Below are 23,527 nucleotides of genomic sequence, written 5' to 3'. Positions count from 1 at the left end.
GAACGCCATAAACAAGAACAGCCTCAACTTGGTAACAGCCTAATCCTTTATCCTAAAGGCAAACCAGCCCTTCTCCCCTCTGCTGTCCCACTCTACAGGCAGAGGTCTGCTCCACAGCCCCCTTTTAACACCAGTATCTCAGCGTTTGAAGGGTTAAACAGCAAAACAAAGGCATATGAGCATAACAGTAACACCAAGCAAGGCAGTGCTTTTAAGTATCCTTAAACAAACACGCAAAAAAACAACAACGTAAAAGTCTACCTAAAACTTTATTTAGTAGAAAACTTTCAGAAAGCAATTTGTTTGAATATTTGAAGCACTACACTGACAACATACTCATCAAAGACAATTCCCGTTCTCCTAAGGTATAATCCCGTTTCATACTGCACCCTTTATTTGTTGCTTTCATCCTGAGAGAGAGGCTGTACAGCTCTTCCTCTGCAATGCCATCAAAAAAGAAGTCCTCATTGAAGATGGGATTTCTGCTTCTCTTTATAACTGTGCTTCTCTGCTTCTGTGTTTTCCCTGGCACCAGGGAGAAGGAGATACAGCAGTTAATGTTTTTGGGCTCTACAGAATCATCGTATAAACCCTCTGCACTGATCAGGCGGATCCGCAGCCTTTGGTTCTCCGAGCAGTATTCAGCTGACAGCCTCAGCACGCCTCCCTTGTCCATGACCACGGTGCTCTCTCCCAGCAGTCTCTCCCGGCTGCAGCTCAGGTCCAGGGGAAACATGTGAGAACAGGAGGTGCTAAAGCTCCGCAGGCCAAGCAGCCCCTCGGAGGCTCTCCTGATGGCACTGGGGCTGTTATCGGTGGAGCTGCTCTCCTCTGTAGAGAGAGAATTGTTCCTGGGCATAGTGTATTTGCTCTTGTCTTTCAGCGCTCTGCAGAGCAATCCCTCCTGACTTTGTGCTTTGATCAGGGAGCAGGGTCTGGGAGGTGACCTGCTGAGAAGTGGAGAACTGAAAGGAGAGGAATCGCTGGAAGAGGCCGTGTCACTGTCACAGGCGCCTTGCCTGTGCAGGGAGAGGTGCTTGGGCGGCAGTCTCACAGAGGCAAAGCTGATAGCTATGGGATTAGACATACTGCCTTTGCCACTGAAGGTGTTAGCTCTGGATCGGGACAGCTTCAGGCTGGGCAGAGCCGCACGGGGATCACCATGGAAGATGGACTCCTTTCTCCTGGTGTGGGGACTCTCCAGCAAAGTGCAGAAGCCATAGGAAGTGGGGGCTCTGGGAAAGTGGGGCAGGGAGAGCGCTGCTTGGGACTGTGGGTCTGCGTTGGTGCTTTCTTCCTCCAGGACAGCGATTTCCTCTTCAACGCTTTCCACCTGAATGAGATGTGGGAAAGAGCTGGGGCTATAATCAGAAGTAAGAGCTGCATCCACTGAACTGTGATCCTGGTGGAAGCCACTGCCCTTAATGGGGCCAGAGCTGGTCAGCCTGGGGGGAATACAGAATTCAGGGATTCTGTCAGGAGTGATCACATTTGGAAAAGCAGCAGCTCTCAGTCGGGCTTTATCTGGCAGATTCGGACCTTGTGGCAGTCCCAGGAAGCAAGAGCTGGGGAGGTTTCCATTTTCATGTGATGCTCTGATCTTTTCCAAGAACCACATGACTGTAGCTGGGCAGGAGGTCCTCAAAAAGACAAAGGTTAAAAGAGAAATCCACCTGCAGACACACAGAGAGGAAAAAGTACATGAACATCCTTCTTGGACACGCTACAGCCAAGCAAGGCACGGAGGGTGCCATTCAAGGCAGGACTAGCGCAAGCCCATTCAATCCCCGCGTTCAAAACAGCCCCTGCCCAGCGCACGACCTTTAAAGTCAAATGGTGCAAGAAGGGAAAGAAACCACCAAAAAGAGAGAAAACAGCATCGAGTTGCCTCACTAGAGGAAAACGTCCCTCTCGCATAACCCCTACCGTGTTTTTCCCGTAGCAGAGGACGTACCTTGACAAGCGCAAGCCCTGCTCTGGCCAGCAGCCGCGGCTCGCTGCTCCCCGGGCCGGCTGTCGGCAGCTCCCAGCAGGACGGCGCAGCCCGGCCCGGCCCGGCCCTTTTGTAGCGGCGCCGGGCGCCTCCCGGCCGCGGGGCGGGGGCTGCTGCCGCACCTCCTGCTCCGGTGCGGACAGGAGGAGCGAGAGCGGCAGCCGCCCTGCAGGACGCTCTGCTGGGCACCGGAGCCGAGCCCGGAGCAACGGGGAGGGACTTGCACAAGGGGCCTCTCACGGGAAAGCGCTTCCCGACCGTCTCCTTTCGCCCCCGCAGAGCAGCAGATGCTCCCGGCGCTTGGCACCGGCCTGCGGTGTCGGCCTTCCCCTATCCTTCCCCCTGCGTCCACTTTCTTTTTGATTAATATCTACTTACAAGGGCGTCCGGAGGTGTTTTGAGATAACTAACCCGGGACAACAGCGACATTGTTTTGGGAATTATTTTCTTCTGGAGATCCTGGCAGCTTTCCAGCGTTAGAGCAGTAGGAAGTGGGGATTGCGGTTTTCAAGCTCATTTGTAAAGAACTTTGCTGCCTTTCTACATATGAATGTATGTCCGCCCCCTCGTTACTCAAAAAGAACAGGAGACGACGGAACTCTGACATGGTGTTCTTATCACTGACACCGAGCAACGACAGAAACGGGAATGCAGATGGAGTGAGGAGAAACACAAGGCACAAAATGCTTTGGCCGGTCACCTTGAAAAGCAGCACGTCAAAAACCCAGGCAGCGTGAGGCTTCACAGACCCTGCACAAAGCCAGGTGGGACCCACGAACTTCCTCACCGACGCAGCAGAGCCTGAGCGGATCACTGCAAACTCTGATCGTTCTGCAAGCTGCAAATAGGAATCTTGAACGGAAGGCCTGCCAAACTGATTGGCTAAGTAGTCATCTGAAGCCTGTAACACGGGGATAGTATACAAATAATATTCTTCCCTTATCCACTGAAGAGCTGAAGTGCATGTTTACTGAGTGCTTGAAATAGGCGAGATGTGCTCAGAGAAAACAAATCCCGTGGGCAACGGGCAGGGAACATTTTGAACCCGCTGAAAGATTTCCTTGGGTACACACGTGTTCTGCGTGTAAGCCCTGCCTCTCTCCTGTTCGTTTTATAGCAGTTAAGCCTCATTTGCATAACAATCTCCCAGTGATTAAAATCGGAGAAAGTTCTCTCAGCCGTGCTTTGTAAAAATGTTCCGGACACCCCAAACATCCCAGTGACATCTCAGTTGTAAGAACTCATGTAGTTCACTTAGATGATCTTACTTGATGTGGGTGTGCTCGAAATAATCCCCAATCTAACCTAGAGGCTTCTGGGGAGGGTCAGTGCTTCCTCCACACAATGGGACTTTACAGCAGTGTAGTAAGAGGAGTTACTGGAGACGCTGGAATGCTCTTTTGGGAAGCAATAGCTGTTATAGCTAATAGCTGAAACCTTATAGTTGTTATCCATTCGGACCAGGCACTACTACACCATGTATCATGCATTACATACCCTATGGCTTCCAAAGAGTGAGAGAGCCTATTCCAATATATGCACCTCTGCCTTTAATACCAAAGAAAAATTCAACTCTAAACATGGAGAAAAAACAAGGAAATGGCGTTTTTAGTGGAAACCTTATTGCCTTCAGTAACAGATCACAGAAATTGTTTATACACAGCAATTGTAGTACACCTGAGGCTGGTAGCTAATTTTTCAGCTAGCATCAGGCAGTGATGAAATAAAATAGCAACCCTGTTACAGGCACGTGATTTCTCTTCAGTCTCTTTACTCTTCCTCTACTGCCAGGAAAAAGAGTTAGGGCTTTTCCAGAGGGGATCACAGTCTCTTGATCATAGTTGCCTGTCTCCCTCCAGTGACTGTAAAGAGGAAGCAGGTGCCTTTCACTGGGCGGTGGATCCTCCCCTTCCTGCAAAACCCTGCACTTTATAGACATTTTATAGACATTTAAGAGATTGCTGGGAGTTCAGCAACACTTAAGCACTTGTACCTGCCCCGTGGAAATAGGCATTCAAATGTGTGGATGTAGCTTCCTGTGTTCAGAACAGATTCTCCTTCCTTGATTAGCTTCAGAGCATAATTAGAATATGCTGCCAACAAGGCTTCCCATTGCTATAAAAGATGTGCCTACAATAATCCACTTTTAAACCGGATATAATTCATGGCAAGTCTTTATTATAGCCCCTGTACCAACAACAGGTGAAACACCGGGATCCGGGCAGGGGCTGTAAAAAAATGCAATCTCCTAGCAACACAGAAGGCAGTCGGGAGTTTTCCTGATATAATTTATCTCCTGCCATTCAGCCTTCACTGGCACGGTGCCTCAGGAAGTCTCCGTCCACACCTCACCCCTCTGGCTGCGGGTCCCGGGCAGCCCCTGCTGGAGGCCGGGGAAAGATCAGAATCCAAACCACGGTTAAAGCTGTCTGCTCCAAGGGCCTGGAACTGCCAGGAGAACCCTTCCAGCGCTTTACAGCGGATAGAGAGGTAGGAGAGCTGCAGGAGCTGACAGCCCTTGGAGGATGTGCACCAGGGGAGGGGAAAACACTCCCTGCCCAGCCAAAATGACTGGAAAGATTAAAAAAAAAAAAAAAAAAAATCTGGTTCTGCTGTGAAAGAGGGAGATGTGAATGCCAGTCCTGGATGAGACAGCACAAAACAGCTCACCATTCTTAAAGCAATAGCAATGGCTGTGCATATATTACCTAAAATATTCAAAATTTCCACAAGCTTTTGTGAGACTAGAGAACCCAGTTGAGCTTTATTTTCCTAAAGAATGCAGTGGTAACTCAGCTGTAGCTTCTTGAAAGAAGACTTCAATCAACTGAGAGGCATTTAGACTTTTTTTTTTGTTAGAGATTGGTATCATGAACAAATATAGCACATTGTATAGCTCAATTAATTCCTTCTTGTCACTTTGACAAATGTCAAAGATATCTGTTAGCAGACTGTGTACCATTTCTAAATCAACAGCCAAATCATTCTGCATTACTTTCATAGTAATACAAAGTAGTAACAGAGGTTCAGCAAAACTCATCTGCCACCCTGACCTTTCTTCTCTTGTATCACAGAGTAGCTTATACATCTTCTCATCAGCAGAGACAACTTTCTGCTTAGCTTTACAAGAAATGTCCATGCTCCTTTAAATGAACAAACGAATCAACAGATGCCCAAGGGCTGGCAGCAAGAGCTCAGGAGCTGCGGGGCCCTTCAGGCACTTGATGCCAAGTATCTTAAGTACCTTTGTGTCACAGCAGTGTGAACTGTAAAAAACTAAAGGTATGAACTGAAGAATTCATTCTTGACAGCATATTCTACAGTCCTGTTACGAGAAGCTGAGAACTGCCATGCAAATGTCCAAGAAAGGTATGATGTTCCTGATTTCACTTAGCCAATTTCCCAAAAAAGCAAGTTTCTACAGATAAAAATTCAACAGCAAAGTGGAGCAGATTGCCCAGGACCAGAGGGTTTACTAGAGAGCCTGGGTAGTTTAGGTATGCCAATGGAAAGGATGGATCTATGTGCTGACTTTATATCATATTAGACATCATTTTATACCTCAAAGGATGACTATATGAGCCAGCAAATGGATAATTATCTACTACTAGCACTTTTACCAGGTATTACAGTGTCAGTAGTTATTCTTCGGAAGAGTAACTCTGGGGAATTCCCTGCTTGCCATCTTCCTTCAAGACACAAGGCTAAAGCTCTCAAGTTAGACACCACATGGTGTGCCCCATAATTTGCACAAATAATAATGAGAGTTTCCTCTACAGCTGTGCCATATAATAGTCCTGGAGTCATGCAGAAGCTTGTGAAAGGTGATAGTGGTTTCCAAAAGTATGACAGGGTTGATCTCTGCACAGCAAAACACTTACTGGCAGGTTTTATTGAACAAGCAGTTAATAACCTTCCTCCCTGTCCAGTCACACCCACAGGTGTCCTTCTCCAAGAGCACAGATCCAAAGCAACCTTAAACTGAAAGCCTGAGGCAGGATCTCTCTGTAATGCTCCTGAAATCCATGTTCTCAGGACTTCCTGGCTGGCTGCAGTGTGTCCTGCACAGACAGTGTGTATGAAGCCTAAAGGCACCAATGACGTGTCTGTGTTGAAGCAGCAACCTGCTGGTACACACAAGGCTCAGGAAAAGGAACACGGCAGCAAGCCAAGGACATCTCAACACAGATAATTCACCTCATCAAAACATGCTGGGTCTTGACTGGGAGTGTTTAACACTTCAAAAACAGGTGAGTTGGCAAACATCACTTCCCATCATTTCCCATGCCATGAGCTACAAAGACTGAGATGTCACTGCAGGAGGAGAGTTTGAGTTCTGCTGTAACAAGTGCAGCTGCCTGCAGGCCATGCAGTCACACTGATGGGCTGTGAGAGCCCACAAGCACAGGCCAGCTCCCAGCAGTTGTGTGTGGAGACTCCTGCTCCTCCCTTGGCCACAGCCCCATCCCCGGTGGGAGGCAGATGGAGACCTAGGCTGGGGAATTCTGCTGCAGGAGCTGCCTCAGCAGGATCCTAATGCTGCTTGTGGAAGGGTGTGTAAAGTTCATAAAGAACAGCAACCCCCAGGTGATATACAGTCAATTTCTATAGTTGTTTATAGCAGCTTTCATCTACACTCTGACTTCAGATTTGACCACAAGCTACTCCAGGCAGCTTTACCTAGTCATAGTAAATTAAACATTAAAAAAGAAAATTCACCAATAGCTGAAGAGAATTTTTTTTTTTTTCCTATGGAGAGTAAAATTTAGTTGAACAGTTCTTCTACCTGAAGGAGGCACAGCACTCTGGTGGAATTGGCCACAATATCTTGATGGGTAGGACATGCAGCCATGAGAGTTCTATCTTTAAGTGGAATACATTTCAGAGTAGATTCACTAACCAGCAGCATCTCGTTAAACAGGTGTTGCTTTTGGTACACTGAAGTTCAACCCTTCAAAGCAAACTCAAAGCTGGACTTAGACTGCCTTAAGACAACCTTAGACTGCCCTCAGCATTTCTGTATACAAAAGGACAATTCTTTTTCTACAATTTCCACATTTCTAGATTGTGGCTTTCTATCTCCTAGGTTGTGTTTCTGCAGGAGTATTTTCAGAAATGAGACAGCATTCCACTTTTACTTTCCATTTACAAAACAGGGCCTGCAATGACCCTGACCCTGCAAAGCTTCATACAGATGATTTGTGATTACCTCCCTTACTTCAGAATTCCTAATGCCCAAAAAAATATTTGGAGAACAACAGTTCCTGGGACTATCAGTGGTGGGTAGAAAAAAAATCCATATAATTAACCTGGTATTGGTGAGAGGAACCTGATTCCAGGAATCAATGTAAAGAGCCCTGCAGATTTCAGGCAGCTCTGGGAAGAGGCTCAGGATTTTGTGGAGGTGCTGGTTTTGGTCTTCAGGAGCAGAAAGGGTAAAGACAGTGACAGTTTTGTTACCATGAGGAAATGGATTATCTGAAATTTCATTTAAAGGAAGATCAGAAGTCACAGGATACTATATAATTGTATCCTGGGATAAAGCAGCAGCTCTGGGGCACGTTATGGATCACACTCCACAACTCCCATGCTAAACATCTGCTATTAATGGTTTACAACCAGAGACGTGTAGCAAATTCGCTTAAAAGTTCTTGGAGAACAACATTGGCTCACAGCAGCAAGCAGGAAGAGTAGCAGAAATGCAAGGATTTTCCTTGACAAAGTTCCTTCCAACTCAGGAATCCATAGGCATGAGAAAAACTGCTTAACTACTGCTACCAAACACAGAGTTTAAACATATGGCCAGATATTACTGCATAAAGAAAAATAATTTGCAGTTGTTGCTGTCACACATATTCCCATTGGAAAAGCAGAAATAGGCTGTAACAGATTGTCTAGCACTTGGTAAAAATTGTTTTTTGGTGAGGAGCTTTGCTTAAGTGGGGAGGACAAAATTAAACCCTTCATTGTTTGGTTTCCTCATCCTTTCAGTCCCTGAGGCAAGCCTGAAGTTCGAATCCTGCCTCAGCCTCCCTCTCTCATGCCCCAGGGCCAGCAAGGTCCTGCCAGAGCAGGCAATGTGGAACACATGGCACTTGTGCTCTGGGAACATCCTCCACCCCAAATGCTTCAAACAGGCTGCAATTTACTTGTAGTAAATGTTTCACTTGAGGCTTCACACACCCAAAAGCAGAACCCAACACTTCAGCTGTTAAGACACTTGTGGGTTTTTTTGCTACCCAAGTGTGTGAAGTAGAAGAAGCTTTTCTCTGTTTCCTGATACTTACAAGTACCTTTTACCATTACTTTATCTCAATTAAAACAACATATACAATGAAAGATCTGGAAAATGCTTCTTGTAGCGCTAGCCTTACACGGAACCGCATAGACAGGTCATTGAGAAGAAAGGAGGGATGTAAGGGGAGGATACCTTGTGGGAAGCACAGCTCCTCCTTCATGATGGACAGCACCATCCCCAGAGCTGAGTGTGAAACCAGCCAGGTCATCCAGCAGGTTCTGTATTTTCCTCCTACATTAATAAATTATAAACTTCCTGGGCAGCTGTCTTTTTCCATCCCTGACATTAATTTATTACGCAGATAATCTGCTGAGGGCAGGAACCAGCCTCTCTCACGTGCCTTGGGGCAAAACACACCTGAAAGCTGCTGTTTCACAGAGAAAATCCCATCTCTGGCCTCCAGACAGAGATTGCTCCTCCACTCTGTGCCACAGCAGTGTCTGCCTCATCAGCACTCTCAGACACTAGGGCCAGGATCAGAAAGTCATCAGCTTGTCCCTGCTGCTTTTAATTAAGCAAAACTCTTCAGGAAGCGGCAGGCCAGCAAATGGCCCAGGCACTAATAAGCACAGTACTCTGGCTTTGATTACTCCTAATACTGAGCTCCATTGGCAGCAGCATCTTCACTCTGTGCTATTGGCTCTTAATTGCTGTTTACTGTGATCAGCAGAAATTGGGAAGAACAACTGATCTTAACTAATTAAAATATTATACTTGGCAATTTACCGCTGAGCAGCTTTCCTAAAGCAATGAAGATTGTGATTCATCAAGTCACAAATTATTTCAATGGAAAAGACCTTGAAGAGCATGAAGTCCAAAATCAGTTAAAGTGGCAACAAGGCCAGAGGAGCTTCCAGCCCCCCAGATATTTAGCCCACGTTGTCCATTCAAAGATCAGCTCTTTCAGGCAGACTAAAAGTCATCAACAACAGCCCAACTTCACCTGTCACCATTTTGCTCTCCTCTAACAATAAAATTCAAATCTCTTCTGCTTGTGGTTAGATCTAAGTCAAAGCTCCTTAGAAGTGAGGAACCTTAGTGACCCTGGGCTTAATTAAGCTTTTAAAGGAAACTTGCAAAATAAGCTGCAGGTTTGTAGATTTTTCTTCTAATTTTTGAAGTATTGCCCTGGCAACAGGGAGCTGCTATGACACATTGATAGAAGCCCCTCAAGGATGGTTTCAGAGGTACATGATCTTATTGGTACTATGCAGGAGCACAATTCACCCCCTGAAAGAAGTGCCAGACAAGGACAAAAAGCACTCTTGGAATTGTGCTATTATACTGAATGCTTTAATTTTACATGTTTTTTCAAACTGCCTTCAGTGTGCTGCCCAGTGAAATTCTGGAAAAGCATTTCCTAACTCAGTTTAAGTTAGTAGCACATGTCCTCCAGTCAAAGAAATCCTTTATGGTTTATTTGTACAGTGAGATAGCATTAAAAGAAAGAATTAACTGGGCATTACTATCAGTGAATGGCTGACAATAAAAGATGGAAGATTGATCTGATCACAGAAAATGCAAATGAATTATACCTTATGGAGGGTGCCAGTGAAAAACAGCATTGAAATAAATCACCATCAGACCTCTGGAGAGAAAGCAGCTGGGAATGGGCTCATGCTTCCTTCTCTCAGTCAGGCTGGCCTCACCTCTGTGTAATCCTGCTGGCTTCAGACTTTCACTGCACAACTGAGAAGAGAACCACGTGCCAAATATGTGCCGTGCTCCCTTTGACCCAGTGTTACCCGCATTAGTCTTTCTATCCATCCTGAATATTATTTTCACTGGAGCACTTGAGATGCACACCATAAACCAGAGCTTTAAGAAAGCTCCTTTATGAGGAAATGAAAAGGGCTCTTCATCTCTCTGACCCTTCAAAGGGTAGGTGTGAGCAGACACACAGAGGATGTGAAAGGAGGCCCAGAAGCAAACATCCAACTGCCCCGCGTGAGCCTCGGAACCGTGAGCTGCATCTCACCCCACAAAGTCCCTCAGGGTTACTCACCCTGACCCAGACATGCCATCACTTCCCCACAATTTCTGGCACCTGGAGCCAGTTTCTCTAGACAGCCATGAGTCAAGAGGACAACATTCCAAAAACAAAAGGATATCACAACTCACTGCTCTTAGTTATACTCATTTCTCCCCTCTATAAAGAGCCTAATTTCCTGAGCCAACACTATTTCTTTCACTTTCCCATTGTCTTTGCTCCCTTCTCTGTCCAAATTATGATCTCACTCCTCACTATTTGGTAGCTGGCTTGCAGATTGTTAGATTGCAATTAGATATACATGCATGGTACCACCTGCTACATGCTTTTTATTTCTTTTTGGCTCTGAAACAGCTGTTGGTTTCCATTTTTGTAAAATCAGAATAAAAGAGAAGAGGGATTTTTTTTTTTTCCTTCAGCTGCTTTAATTTTCTGCAGGATATCAGGGCATGTAACAAACCCAGAAGATGATTTGAGATCATAGGCAATCAATGTTTTACATAAGCTTTGTCAATGAAACAGTAGACAGGTAATGAGTTTACTTAGTCCCCAAAATGATTCAGGCCCATGACCATATCTGTTTATCTTTAGGGGTTTTTTGAACGTTCTTCTGATTTTAAGAATATTCACAAAGCAAACTGAGGAACTGGAACTTTTATAAACCAAGAAATAATAAAGCAATCAATGAATCAAAAAGCTGCCAAAAGGCAAGATGGTAATATCTCACTGCTCTGTCTTGAATTTAAAAGTGGGGAAAATAAAGATATCCACCTCATCATCTACATGATTTTTCAACTCACTAAGCCAATCCTTGACTTTATCAATAACAGGACATAACTTTCTCAAAAGCATCAATGTGTGAGCTTAATTGTAACATCTTTTGACAAGCCAGTTGTAGAAATGCAGATAAAAATCAGAGCTTTCTGCTGCTTAATGATGTGAAAAGCCCAGTTCTGAGTTACCACATGGGAAATGAACCTGCTATTGCAGAAGCCCAGAGCTGGCCACGCTCCCTGAAGTAATGGCTCCTTCCTCTTGGGGAAACACCCCCCACCACACAGGTTTGCTGGAGGTGTTGAACAGAGCCCTACTAGCACAATACTTTGTATCCCAGTATTAAAGTCCCCACAAAAATTTGAGAGCTGCTGACCATAGACATCATTCCAACCAGTGAGTATAATCAAAATACATCTTACCTCATGGATTTTGTTTGGGATTATTTTCCCCTCAAATATTCTGCACCAGAACTAGTGATTAGTAAGCTCCCCTCTTGGGAGGGCTGTATGTCAATACTGGGCAGGAGGACACTATTCCCTCATTGAATTGCTTAGCAGAAGCACACAAGAAACAACTGCAAAATCTGTCCAAGAGCCAAAAAGGGATTTGGAGTTGTGAGATTGGTAGACCCTATTGCCCAGTTTTCTGAAGCAGCATAAATTTCCTTGCAAAACTATAAAGTCGTAACTGACTCCGTACACAGTCAAAAAAAGCATAGAAAATCTAATGTTATGCTCTCCCTTTTCTTCCCCCACTCCTTGTCTAATATATTTGCTGTTTCCAACTCTAACCAGTTTATAGCTGTTTTCCCAGCACTCACAGCTGTTGCACACCTCCAGTCTCATGCAACTGGGAAGCATCTTGTGATGGGCTGGGCTGTACCAAAATACCAGAGCTCTCCCCTGCAGTGGGACAGGCTGGCTGGCACAGGGGAGAGGTTTGGACACCTGTAGGCTCTGACTGGGATTTCTGCTGTCCCTCAATAAGAACTAAGCAAAGCAGCTCAAAGAAAAGTGCTTGCAGTTGTTTTCAGGAAGGCAAAGCACAAAGGACCTAATCATGCAGTGACAGAGTTGAAATGAACTTACATATTCAGTGATGGGAATAAACACTCAGTAGGGTCTATTGAAACAAAATTTTAAACAGCATCTGAATTATGAAACTCGCACTTACAGCTCACGTGCTTTTCCTGTCTGCACTGCTTAAGGCCATCTACACAGGCAATTCCATGCCTCCCTGAATTCAGCCCCCAGGCTGAATATACATACTGATCTCAGGCACACACCATTTCCCCAGCTACATCTGCTCCATCAGCCAGCTCTCTCCAACTTTTAGTCAGGACACACCTCACCCAACCTCCTCCATCTGAGTATTGCAATGGGGACATCAGTACTTAATGAAAAGACAGCAAAACATCCCTCACAAGCTACTGTCAATTCCAGCCACCAAATCTTCAGCCCCTAGGCCTTGCCCTCCTTGCTTTCTGAGCAGCATAGCCTTTGAGACTTAAGGAGTCAGCTGTAGATCCGCATGGATGGGGCTCTGGTAACTGGAGATTCCAAGGGACCACCCTGTCAAAGCCTTTTCTTTACCCCTAAAATTACACACAACAGGGTTAGTACTTTCCTTAAATTCAAGTAAGAAAGCTAGTTACTAACATGGAACATCACAGACCTAAGCTAAAATTAAAAATTATTTTATTGCTCATGATTAAACAATTTACACTCATCACTTCAGTTTTCTTTAATTCTGGTGCTATCTTGAAATTCAATTTCCCCATTAACATTAGTCCTTCATGTACTCAGAAGTACCTTCATTTTGTTCAAGCACTTAGTTGCTACAGCATTTTTATTTCACCCTCATTTCCCCTTTTTCACTGGAAGAAGCATTTTTCCCCATCTGGGTTTAGCTTGAAATCTGACTTATGCCTTTCTCAGATAAGTGAAGTGAGTCCCAGTGGAGGCCTGCTGGATCCTGGGTGTGTAGGATGGGGAAATGAAGCAATAAGCATTGAAGATGGCTGCATGGAGGACACTCGACCTATCTTACAAACAGGAGAGCAATGGTGAGCCCAGCCACCAGCAGGCTGCATCCTGGATTGACCCCTTGTTATATGTCATTGTTCATTTTCTGACACCCTTGAAACAGTCACTAAAGTTCTGTGCACACACCCCGCTGTGTGATGGTGGCACTATCCCAGTACCTGGTAATCATTTTCCCCGTACCCTGCAGCACCTCAACACAAAAGCACCACAGTAATGCAAGACCCTGCCTGCTCTTACTAGCTCACAACACATTGCAAAAGCCCAGCTTTGGAGACCTTTCAGCTGAGCAAATGGAAATCTGCCTTACCAAAGTGCAAAGCATAACAAGAAAGGAAAGCAAGGGTGAGCATCAAGTCTAAGATGAATTTATATTATAAATTTTAACACAAAAACACTGTTCCTGCTTACAGCTAACAGGCTGTATTACCAGAGGAGATGGAGTTCTAAAAGAAAGCCATATCAGCTTTCTTCTGTAGTTACTCACAATGTGGTAAAGCACGTACCAACCTCTCTTTTCTGGGGAGCTTTCTTGGCCAATCCTCTATGAAGCCAGAATCTGCCTCCCAGAAAGGAGATATAACCATTGCGAGCACATTCAAGAGATGCTGCCCAACCATGTCCAGTTCCCAGGGTGTGAACAATGTCCCTTTTCCTCACTCCCAGGCAAAGGAGCAGCTGCCCCTTCTGCTGTGTTTGGGGCATGCACATCTCTTGTTACCACTTTGGCAGAAATGACTCCACACTGTAGCTGCAGCACTGCACAGCCTTCCCCTCCCTCCTCCCTGTGTTTGAGTAACAGAACTGCACAAAACTGCATTAACTTCAGGAGACTATGGAAGATAAGAGAACCATAACATTTACAAAATGGTTTCCAGGTTCCTAAACCTCTACATGAAGTGCAGTTACAAATTCTTTTCTCATCTGTCACTCCTGGACTGCAGTCAACAATGACAAAAAAAGTTCTCTCTAAGCAGGCAAGAAATAGAAAAATCTCTCACATTTTTCCTGAGTCATTACTTAAGTCCCTTGTCAAAAAAGAGATTGAGGATTTTTTTTTTTTTCTTTCTGCTTCCTTCCTACCCCCAAACCTGCATGATACCCAAGAAGTCCCAGCCCTGTTTGCTAAGGAAAGCTTGAGATATCTGCAAAGCTGGCATGGCAGCTTCTGAGGGGAAGGGCTGGCACTGACAGGGGAAAGCACAGCTACACAGCCTGTTCTGTTGCTGCAGCAGAGATACTTCTTCCTCCCTAGGTGGTTAAGAAATAATTAAACTGTTCCAATTCTATGAGCATAAAATAATACTAAGTAAAATTCAACTAGAACTGCTAGAGTAGATTTGTATTAGGATACAATTGAATTAAGCACTTAAGGGATACAAAACATTCCTGTGCAAGCTGTGTTTCTAATTTGTGTGCTGTCTCTAATTGGCACTGTTACATATTGAGGGAATGCCAAAATCCTTCCTAAGGCAGGATGCTTACGCTTGGTAGTAGTGTCTAATACTGCTTGCTGCAGTACTACAACTGCCTAACTATAAGGTTATCCTGGGACCCTCAGGAGCAGCAAAAGAAAAAACCCAGCTCACTCTCACGAGGGTCACAGCTCCCAGTTCTCTGAAAAACACCTGATAGGACAGTTCATCCTGTGATGTAGCTGTTGCTTTAGCACCGTGCCAGGCATTTTTAAGATTCCTTAAATGCTTGCACAGAGATAGACCTGATGTCTGGCAGGCCAAGGTTCAGATACTACCTCACGGTGTGGCCTTAACTCAGCAACAACACAAGTGCCCATTGGCCACAAAGCAGGGCTCTGCCTCATCACTTCATTGTGTACTTTCTCCCTGTCAGCAACAGTGCCAGTGCTCACCAGCAAGCTGTGGGAATGCCTAGTCCTGCCCCACAGATTCCAGCAGGATTTGTGCCATCAGCTTCAAGAGGTGCAGGAGCAATCAGTTAAAAATCAGCTTTTCCACAGATAGGACACAGATTAGCAGGACTTGAGCTATTTCAAAATTGCATCAGGGTTCTACTGGCCTTTTTAGGTGATGAGCTCCTTTAGAAAACAGAGTCTCACCCACTGGATTGTTTTTCCTCCAAGAAAATGGATGCCACTACAGACCTAACCAGTTTTCCATTTTTGCTGTTGCCACAGTCCCAACTCTGACTGTGCTGCTATTGCTGAGACATTCAATCCTGATACTGCCTGCTGAATCAGGGCCTAGAAAAACAATCTGGCACACAGAGCTTGGTTAGAGTGGTAGAAAGAGGCAATGCAAAGAAATCCTGACACATACAAAAGGGATCTAAAGGTGCCAATAGTTACTGAAGCTCTGTGAAAAATACATTTAATAAAGTAGGGTTTTTTTGAGTAATGTAACAGGTAGATCAATTGACATTTAATTGCATGGATAAGTTATCCCCAGGTACTGAGTACATTGTGATGCTCCAGCATCATTCCTCAAAGTGCAATAGTGAGAGGAAACTCATTTTTGCCCCAGTGTGGCTGCATTCCTGCAAAATCCAGCAGTATTTGTCTCACAGAGGTGGCTGCACCTCATACAGTGTAAGTAAGCCTCTACTGTATTTATTTAGATATTTGGGAGACTCTGCAGTCTAGACTCCTACATGGAAATCCAGTTTAGTGGCCACAAAAGAGATGACACTTCTGGGCAAGGGAAAAATATTCCATCTCAGAAAGCTTAGAAGACAAAAATGGTTGGACATGTGCCACTGGACAAAGTAACTCACTGGACTCAGCAACAATTGGACACATTATTACAATTTCATCTGGATTGAACTGTGGAAAAATAAAAGTAACACTTATTAACAACTGATTATTCATAGATAGGTTCTTTATCCCATAAACTCACTTTCTATGCTTCACTTCCTCCACCAATTCAGGCTGCTTCTACGTACCTTCACAAAGGCTCAAAGGCCAAGAGGATTTTCTGCAACTCTGACATCTGGAGCACTCTCCTGCCTTTCTCCATCTTGCCACTTCTGTCTGCACACCACACAAGAGCCCACAACTTGCTGCTCTGCTGGAACAGATGAGCTTCTCCTCAGTTGTTCTGCTTATCCTTCATACCTCATTTCACATGGGTCTAAGTATTTTGTCTGTCTGTAAATATCCACGCGTGTCTGCCACTATTCATCAATAATCTTTCCCTGACAGTTGTTTTTAAAGCAGTATCTGATTTGTGAGGTAGCTAATGAGTAATTGAAAGCATTTTGTTTGGAAGACACAGTGAACACAAGCCAACCATCAGAGCTGGCTCAAGGCTTCTTATCAGCATAAGCAAACTACACTGTGCTGCCCTGAGAATGAAATACATATATTACACACAGAGCTGGCCTTTTCTGCCACAGAAAAGTGAACAAGATCCAGCAAAGGCTCACATGACCCATTTTTCCTCAAGTAGCTGCTGCTTCATACATTCTCATCCCCTTTCCTGGCAGCAGCTGCCAGGCTGGCATTCAGGGCTCTGCCAGAGCCCATTCTGCCAGCTCTATTGCTGCCTCCTCTGCCTGTGCCTGGATCTGGCCCTGCCAAGCACCAAGAGATTAGCCTCATTCAAAAGTAAAGAAAAATCCCCAAATCAATTCCTTCTATGTGTTCTACCCATGGATGTACTTTCACCTCACTAGAAATTATTTAGCTATCAACAACTTGGCCTGCAAAGTTGAAAGAAAATTATGTGCAGTATGCATCAGGTCCCACCTTGTCTTGAGTTTAACTATTACTGAAATCTGCTGCATTATGTTAAAAGAATAAAAAACCACCAACAGCCCAAATTACCAAGGTCACTACTAATTGCTTCTCTCTGGTAAACGAGGTAGGCATGTACATGCACACACAGGTTCACAGACACCTACTGCATTCAAAAGGCAAAGAACTTGTTTTGTGCTTTATTTGAATGATCAAATTCTTGCAAGGGTACTTGAAAAAAAAAAAAAACAAAACCAAACTCTAAAGCCAGCTATGCACAATGCAGGGTGCAGAATGGCATGCAAAGCCTAAGAATGACACCAAGTTCCCATTAGGATACATGCCCCAGTGAAGTCTCAGTTCATGCTTCATAATTAAAAAAGATGTACTACACTTAAGAAATCCCTCAACACACTTCATGAGCACAAGACTAGAGTGATATAAGAGAACTTGCACTGCTCCCTTGCTTTGGGATACATTTTTTCTTAGTAATTGACCACAAAATGTGTAATAGTGCATGCTCATATGCAATACATTCCAGCAAGTAAAGCATCGGGGATTTATCCACACAGGAGTTGCAGCTCTCTCATTCTCCCTTCCTGCAAGATAAGGAGGAGGAGCGTATGGCACAATGCAGACTAACCCATTCTGGAAAGAACACAGGCCTGCGCTGAAACTGAATGTTGCTCTTGAGGTCATAACTGCAATCCAAGGACAGCAAATAATTTTGTAGAATTCATTACATCTGTGGGAAGAAATCCATGGGTCCATTTCCAGAGCTGGGCCAAGCTGTCTCAGGGCCAGCCTTGCAAAGCATTCGGCTGTGGGAAGGAAGGGGTGGCTTGGCAGAAATAGCAAAGCTGGTCAGGGAGTAAGGGAAAACTGCCAAATACACAAGCCCTGATTACAATTAGTAGATTTAAAGACTCTTCTGTTATGAGATCTCTGAAATGAAAAAGAAAAGGTTGGGGAATGCTCAGCCCTGTTTTAGTGGTCTAGCTGGGTACTTTAGCTGCCCCAGGACACCCCACTTCATTTGCATTACAAGCAGCAGAGAAGCAATGGAGATGGCCCCTTCCAGGGAATAATGTCCCGAGAAGGGGGCTGAGGGCAGCGCGGCTTCCTAGGGAAACACGAGGCACCTGTGCTGGAAGCAGCGTGGGAGAAGGAGCAGTGCCAGCCATCCTTGACTTCCCACCACCCAGCAGGAGACAGGGCAACTGAATATAAACGAGGGCAGGCCTGAAAGCTAAAATGTCCCCCAAAACCATAAAGTCCAAAGGTGCTGCACAGATGAGCATTAAATCCAGAGTCATGGCTGTTGCATTTATGCTCCCCCCAGACCTCAGCCATGCCAGAAGTAGTACAGCTCTCATTAGTAACTGCTGCTGTAATTTTTAAAAGGCTGTTCTATCATTATTGACTTAATACATCAACAAAAGACCACAACAATCAAGAGATTTATCAATGAAGTCACATAAAAGGCAGCTTACTTTCGTAATAGTCTAAGGATTCATAGGATACAAAAAGGATGCACTGATCTATTTTTATAGAAATATAAATTATACAGAATATTGTATTAATTATGTGCTGTCCATGATTTCATATGAAGATTATGAATTTTTCATTTTACTGAGGGAAAATCTGATTTGCTATTCCCCTGACTAAAAAGCTGATTATATACGATTTTGACAGTCATAATCAGAAATGATTAATTACTTGGTTGAGACTGTTATTCTTATAAACCTGGTTTCATATGCACGAACAAAATGATGTGCTCTGATTAGAGCAGGAAGCAGAAATAACGAATGTCTATAAAATGCCTCTGCAAACAAGAATGCCACAAGATGTAGCCATCACTTCAGTTAAATACAGGCCATCCTGACGTGCACAAAACATGCACACAGGCAGAGGTTGCTTGCTCAGTACTGCCAGACAAGGACTCCACTTGCACACTTACCCTTAAGAAACATTATGCAGAATTATGAATTATGTATAATTACAGTCTCCCACTTAATGGCAGAAGTGGCTCTTGTCTTCCCACACAGACCTTGTAAAAGCTGATCTACTTCATCAGGTTTTTACAATGTGGGATTCTTCAGCCATTCAGAGAGCATTGGATAAACTGACCTAAGACTTTCTTGTACAAGACAGTTTCTCAAAAATCTACTGCCCTCTTTATGGTACCTCCTTTTATCCTCCAAGTTACTGACTGTCTAGTTCTACACAACCACTTTGTTTATGGAGCAAAATTTTACCCACACGCTGCAGTCCCTTTCAAGACTATTCAAAGCACTGCCACCAGCTATGAAGAAGTTCCCTTATCTTTTGCCCCACACCCCCTTTTTTTCCCCCCCTTGGATTTTAGTATTTGTCAGCAATAGAATAAAATACCATTGAGCAAAAGCACTGGCATGTTCCTACCACATGAAACCTACACTTTTATGCACATATACTGCTTAACAAAAAGGAAAAATCAGTTTTTCCTACTACTGTTTGAGCAGGTTTGAGGATTTGGTTTACTTGAAAAACTCAGACAAAACAAGACACCCAGCAGGAATACAAATACCTACAGAGTCACCCAACCAGCATCTCAGGTGTATGAAAAGTTAGTTTAAACTAAGGTCAGAAGCCTTTGGCAGGGCTTTCCCTCTGGGAAAAGGCCAGAATCACAAGCCTGTGCAGTGCATATGAGCCCACCTGCCCCTGCTCACAGCTCAGTGCTCACCTTACACCTGACTGCAGCACCCACCCCAGTTAAGCATCAAAGACAAGGGAAAGCACCAGAAACAGTCAGGAAGAAACAGACTGAGGAATCAACGTAAGCAGCTTCCTGACAGCACAGATGACAAATGTCTTCCTGTTACTCTGGCCTACCACGTGCCTTATCTTAGAAGTAACCATCCCAAAACACAGATCCATTTTCCTGTGATTTCATTCCTTGGCTCTCCAGAGGAGATCAATGATTGCAGCAGTGCTGGCCGCCGGCAGAAGCCTGGGGCTGTGCCATGGAAATCCCAGTGCGGCCATAAAGAGAACACAGCAACTAAATGGGAAGCAGAGGAAGGAACAAAGCTTATCTAATACTTCAGCTCCTCAAAGCCCAAGTGGTACCAATAAGTAAAACTTTACAAAAGGAAAATCAAGCCTCAAGCCTGTTACTTCAGCTAGGCAGAAAAGAACTGTGGGAAAGAGACTCAGCTGAATTAGGGGTAGAAAAACAAGGCATATTGCATGTTCACAACGTGGTGTATGGTGGTTGGTTGAATTAAAACTCTGTAACTGATAATGGGCTAACTGCTTAAAAAGGCCTGGTTCATGCAATAAAGCAGCTCTCCTTTGCACCTGCCTGGGGACTCTGCAGGGTCACTACAGACCCTCGCCCAAGTAATATTAAAGTAGCACGTGGCCCCAAAGCAGATAACTTCAGGATGGCTTTGCTTGAGTGAAAAGTTTGCAAATAAAAACTGATTTGGAAGAGTTACACAGCTGGTACACGTGGAGTTTACCCAATGGGCACAGATGTTCATGTTTAATAAAACACACATTAGGGGAGACTCGCAATAAAGAATAGTGAGAACGATGCCAATTTTTCTTTGGCAAAACTCCAGCAGGAAATAATCCTGCGTCAACGATAGCTCTGTCCTCTGGTACCACACAGACTCAGAAAATGCACATGTTGGATTCGCTTAAATATGCCCAAGTCTGTGTTTCATTTTTTTTTTTGTTAAAAAGCATAAATAATGGATAATTCTGAACAATAGAACAGCTTGATAAAAATGAGGCACAGCTCTTACCAGTCATTGAAGGAGATTAGAGAAGGAAAAGGAAACAGAGTTATATGTCTTCAAACAAATAATTTAGATAACACACAGTATTAGGTAAGGTGCTAACAACATCTCATTTTAAAGGTAAAGATCTTTGCCTAACACTGAATCATCCCAGTTAAAGACACACAATAAAAATAACTCTTTATTCTGGAAACAGAGTTAACTGTAACACCTGGTGATCCAGGGAAACAGCAATGCATTTCCTAAAATACCTGGCATTGTTCCAGTGCTTTATCAGCATCCTGAAAATACAGGCAATTGAAAAAAATAGCCATTATTGCTGCATGAAATGAATTTCAGACAAAGCAAGAAGTTCAGCATAATTCCATACAAGTCACATCCAATTTGGGTCATCACACCGTGTAAGAGCCAAGCAGTTCAGAAGGCTGAATTCTATTTCCAAAACTACAGCAGTCTCACGTGTAATTTGTACAGCAAACTTTATATTCTGGATACGGTGAAGAAAACAAGAGAGGGTCAGACTTCTAAAAATCAACACTAATTTAGTGGGTGCTTTTGAAAGCAAACCTGGCAAAGCACATACACTGCTACTCAGGAATACCTGGAACTCCATATTAAAGACTCTGTGTTACTTACTGTTCATATTGAGAATTATCACTTAGATGGATGTGGGTTTGTGGACAACAGTCCTCATGTTCATCTTCTGATCCTTCTTGCAGCACTCCTGAAAACTCCAAGTGTTCATCAGCCCACACTCTAGCTCAGCTGCAAACAGAAGTGCTAACATGTTTATCAGAAGCCACAGAGACACCTTGGGTTGCCTTCTGAGGGACAACATTACAGAAAACACTGCTGTTAGGGAGTCAGAATTTTTCTGATGATACAAACCATCAGAAAATCTGGCTGCTTAAGAGCAGACACATTGACTACAGGATCAATTTATGACTCTGCCACTGCAGGTGCTGTGTCAGACAACTGTGAGGGATGGTACGCCAGTTCTTGGTCTCCTGATCTCCCATACCACCAAACCTGTGGCCCATTAACATTCCTAGGACTGACATTTTCTGTGGTAACTAGGTCTGAATTAAAACCTTATCCTTCCTGTTCCCTTGAGGTTTAGGTACCAAAACATCCTCTTTGCTTTCTGTAGTCTTGGTCTTGAGTGCTCCTTACCAATAATGTCAACCCTGTAAATTTATATTCTCATTTAGAAATGAGAAATTTCTGATTAATTTTTTGCAGCTATAACCCCCATAAAAGCAAAAGACCATTTTTTTCCATATTGTATTTTGTAACGACCAAGCTAAAAATTAATTTTATAGGATCAGCTGATCCTGCTTTGACAGACAATGCATTGTACTTTCATCATAACTACAATTAGTAGAGCTAGGAAAAATTGTTAGATCACAACAAGACTGCTACACCATTGTGCATTCCCTAGAATACTGCAATCCTCTATCGTAAGATAAGAGGGACATGATCCCTTCAGTCATTTAATAGCTTTTTTAAGGAGGATTTTTTTCTAATAAAATAATTTCTGAAAGTTACTGTGAAGATCTGAAGAGTAAGATCCAGCAATGCTGTAATGCCTCTTAGTAATGACCTACTTCCTTGTAGAACTAGATTTTTTAGCAGGACCAGTGAAAAGTCCACAGAAAGGTCCAATTATTACAAGAATAGAGAAGGCCATGCAAATTAAAAATGGGGTTGTTGTAGCACAGTAATGCTGTGGGTTTTCTATAGTGCAATGGTATGGAATAAAGCAGATGTTGCCAAAAAGGAAGACAGTATTTACACCACGCAAGCAGCAAAACTGCCACCCACAAATTCACTTCCCTCTCACACATGCAGGACCTTCAGGGAAGGTGTTGGACACAAGGTGTGGCACGTGCTCTTTCACACCCACTGGTGGATACCTGGCAGCCACCAGTGGGGGTGAGCAACAGGGAAGAAAATCAGAACCAGCTTCCCTCCCTTATGCACTGCCCACCTGTAGCACAGGGGGTTTTGCTGCCACTGCCCCTCAGCTCAGGAAAGTCTTGGAATGTTGCAGAGGAGGGTAGGGAAGAGATGGTTATGCCTCTGATGGAGTCAGAGGACAGCAAGAAGCTTCAAGGGAGCAGAGATAATTTAGTCTTCATAAAGCCAACGAAATGCTCACAATACCAAACACCATGGTGCAAAGAAGACACCAAATCAGCAGAAGTAAGTATTGCAGTTTAAAAAACCTGTGAGTACTAAGGAAGATCCAAAGAATCCAGAATGATAGAATAATCTGAAAATATGCTCCATTATCAATAAACTCAGCTAGTAAAGAGGGGCTCAAAGAGAAAGTTAAAAGCCTAAGTACAAATGGCAATTAGAAATTAATCAGCTCAGTATCAGAATAGCAGAAGTCAGATGGAGAGCTAATTGGATTCACAAATTAAAGCTAAAAAGATACTGGAGACAGCTGCACTGGATTTTGAAAAGCATAAAGTTATAATGATCCAGAAGAGAGTAAAAAAAAAAAACCCCAAAGAAATCAGCAATGTTTCAGTGAACACCTAAATAGGTGTCACACAGAACAATAAAAAAATTCAAACCATAAAGTTATAACTTCAATAATGTAAAGTCTAGATTACAACCCACTTGTTTACTGTAACCAAAGAAAGCATCAGAACTAGCACCACAAAACTGGGTTAGGTCCCCACAGAAGCTTCCTAGTAAGCCTAGTAGAGTACCAAAACCAGCTACACCAAGATACTGCAAAATTCCCTAGTCCGAGGGCTTTAGCATAAGAAAAAAAACCCACCCAACCAGCAACCCAAAACCACTCCCAACAAAAGAAAAAAACCCCCAGGAGGTGATCTTATAGCATACAAACAGAAACATAACAGGAAAGCAGACAAGCTCAACAAAGAACCCAAACCTCTAGAGAAACT

At 43.9% G+C, this 23,527-nt stretch overlaps 1 protein-coding gene across 3 annotated transcripts; it reads right to left on the bottom strand.

The window, feature by feature from the left end:
• Positions 1-250: 250 nt before the first annotated feature.
• Positions 251-23,527, bottom strand: LOC120758733 (C2 calcium-dependent domain-containing protein 4C-like). Of its 3 annotated transcripts, none has more exons than XM_040077338.1 (3): positions 23,515-23,527; positions 21,240-21,368; positions 251-1,673 (listed from the first exon to the last, which is right to left on the bottom strand). In XM_040077338.1, exon 3 carries the CDS (start codon positions 1,616-1,618, stop codon positions 320-322), a length of 1,299 nt encoding a protein of 432 aa, XP_039933272.1. In that variant the 5' UTR covers positions 1,619-1,673; positions 21,240-21,368; positions 23,515-23,527; the 3' UTR covers positions 251-319. The 3 variants fall into 3 exon arrangements, with proteins under 3 accessions (XP_039933272.1, XP_039933268.1, XP_039933271.1); XM_040077334.2 differs by lacking the exon at positions 23,515-23,527 and adding an exon at positions 22,594-22,727; XM_040077337.1 differs by lacking the exons at positions 21,240-21,368; positions 23,515-23,527 and adding an exon at positions 1,955-2,025.

The sequence above is a fragment of the Hirundo rustica genome, chromosome 13 (assembly GCF_015227805.2).
Source record: "Hirundo rustica isolate bHirRus1 chromosome 13, bHirRus1.pri.v3, whole genome shotgun sequence".
Lineage (NCBI taxonomy): Eukaryota > Metazoa > Chordata > Aves > Passeriformes > Hirundinidae > Hirundo > Hirundo rustica.
The sequence above is the reverse complement of the archived record's forward strand: the minus strand, read 5'-3'. Positions and strand labels throughout refer to the sequence as shown.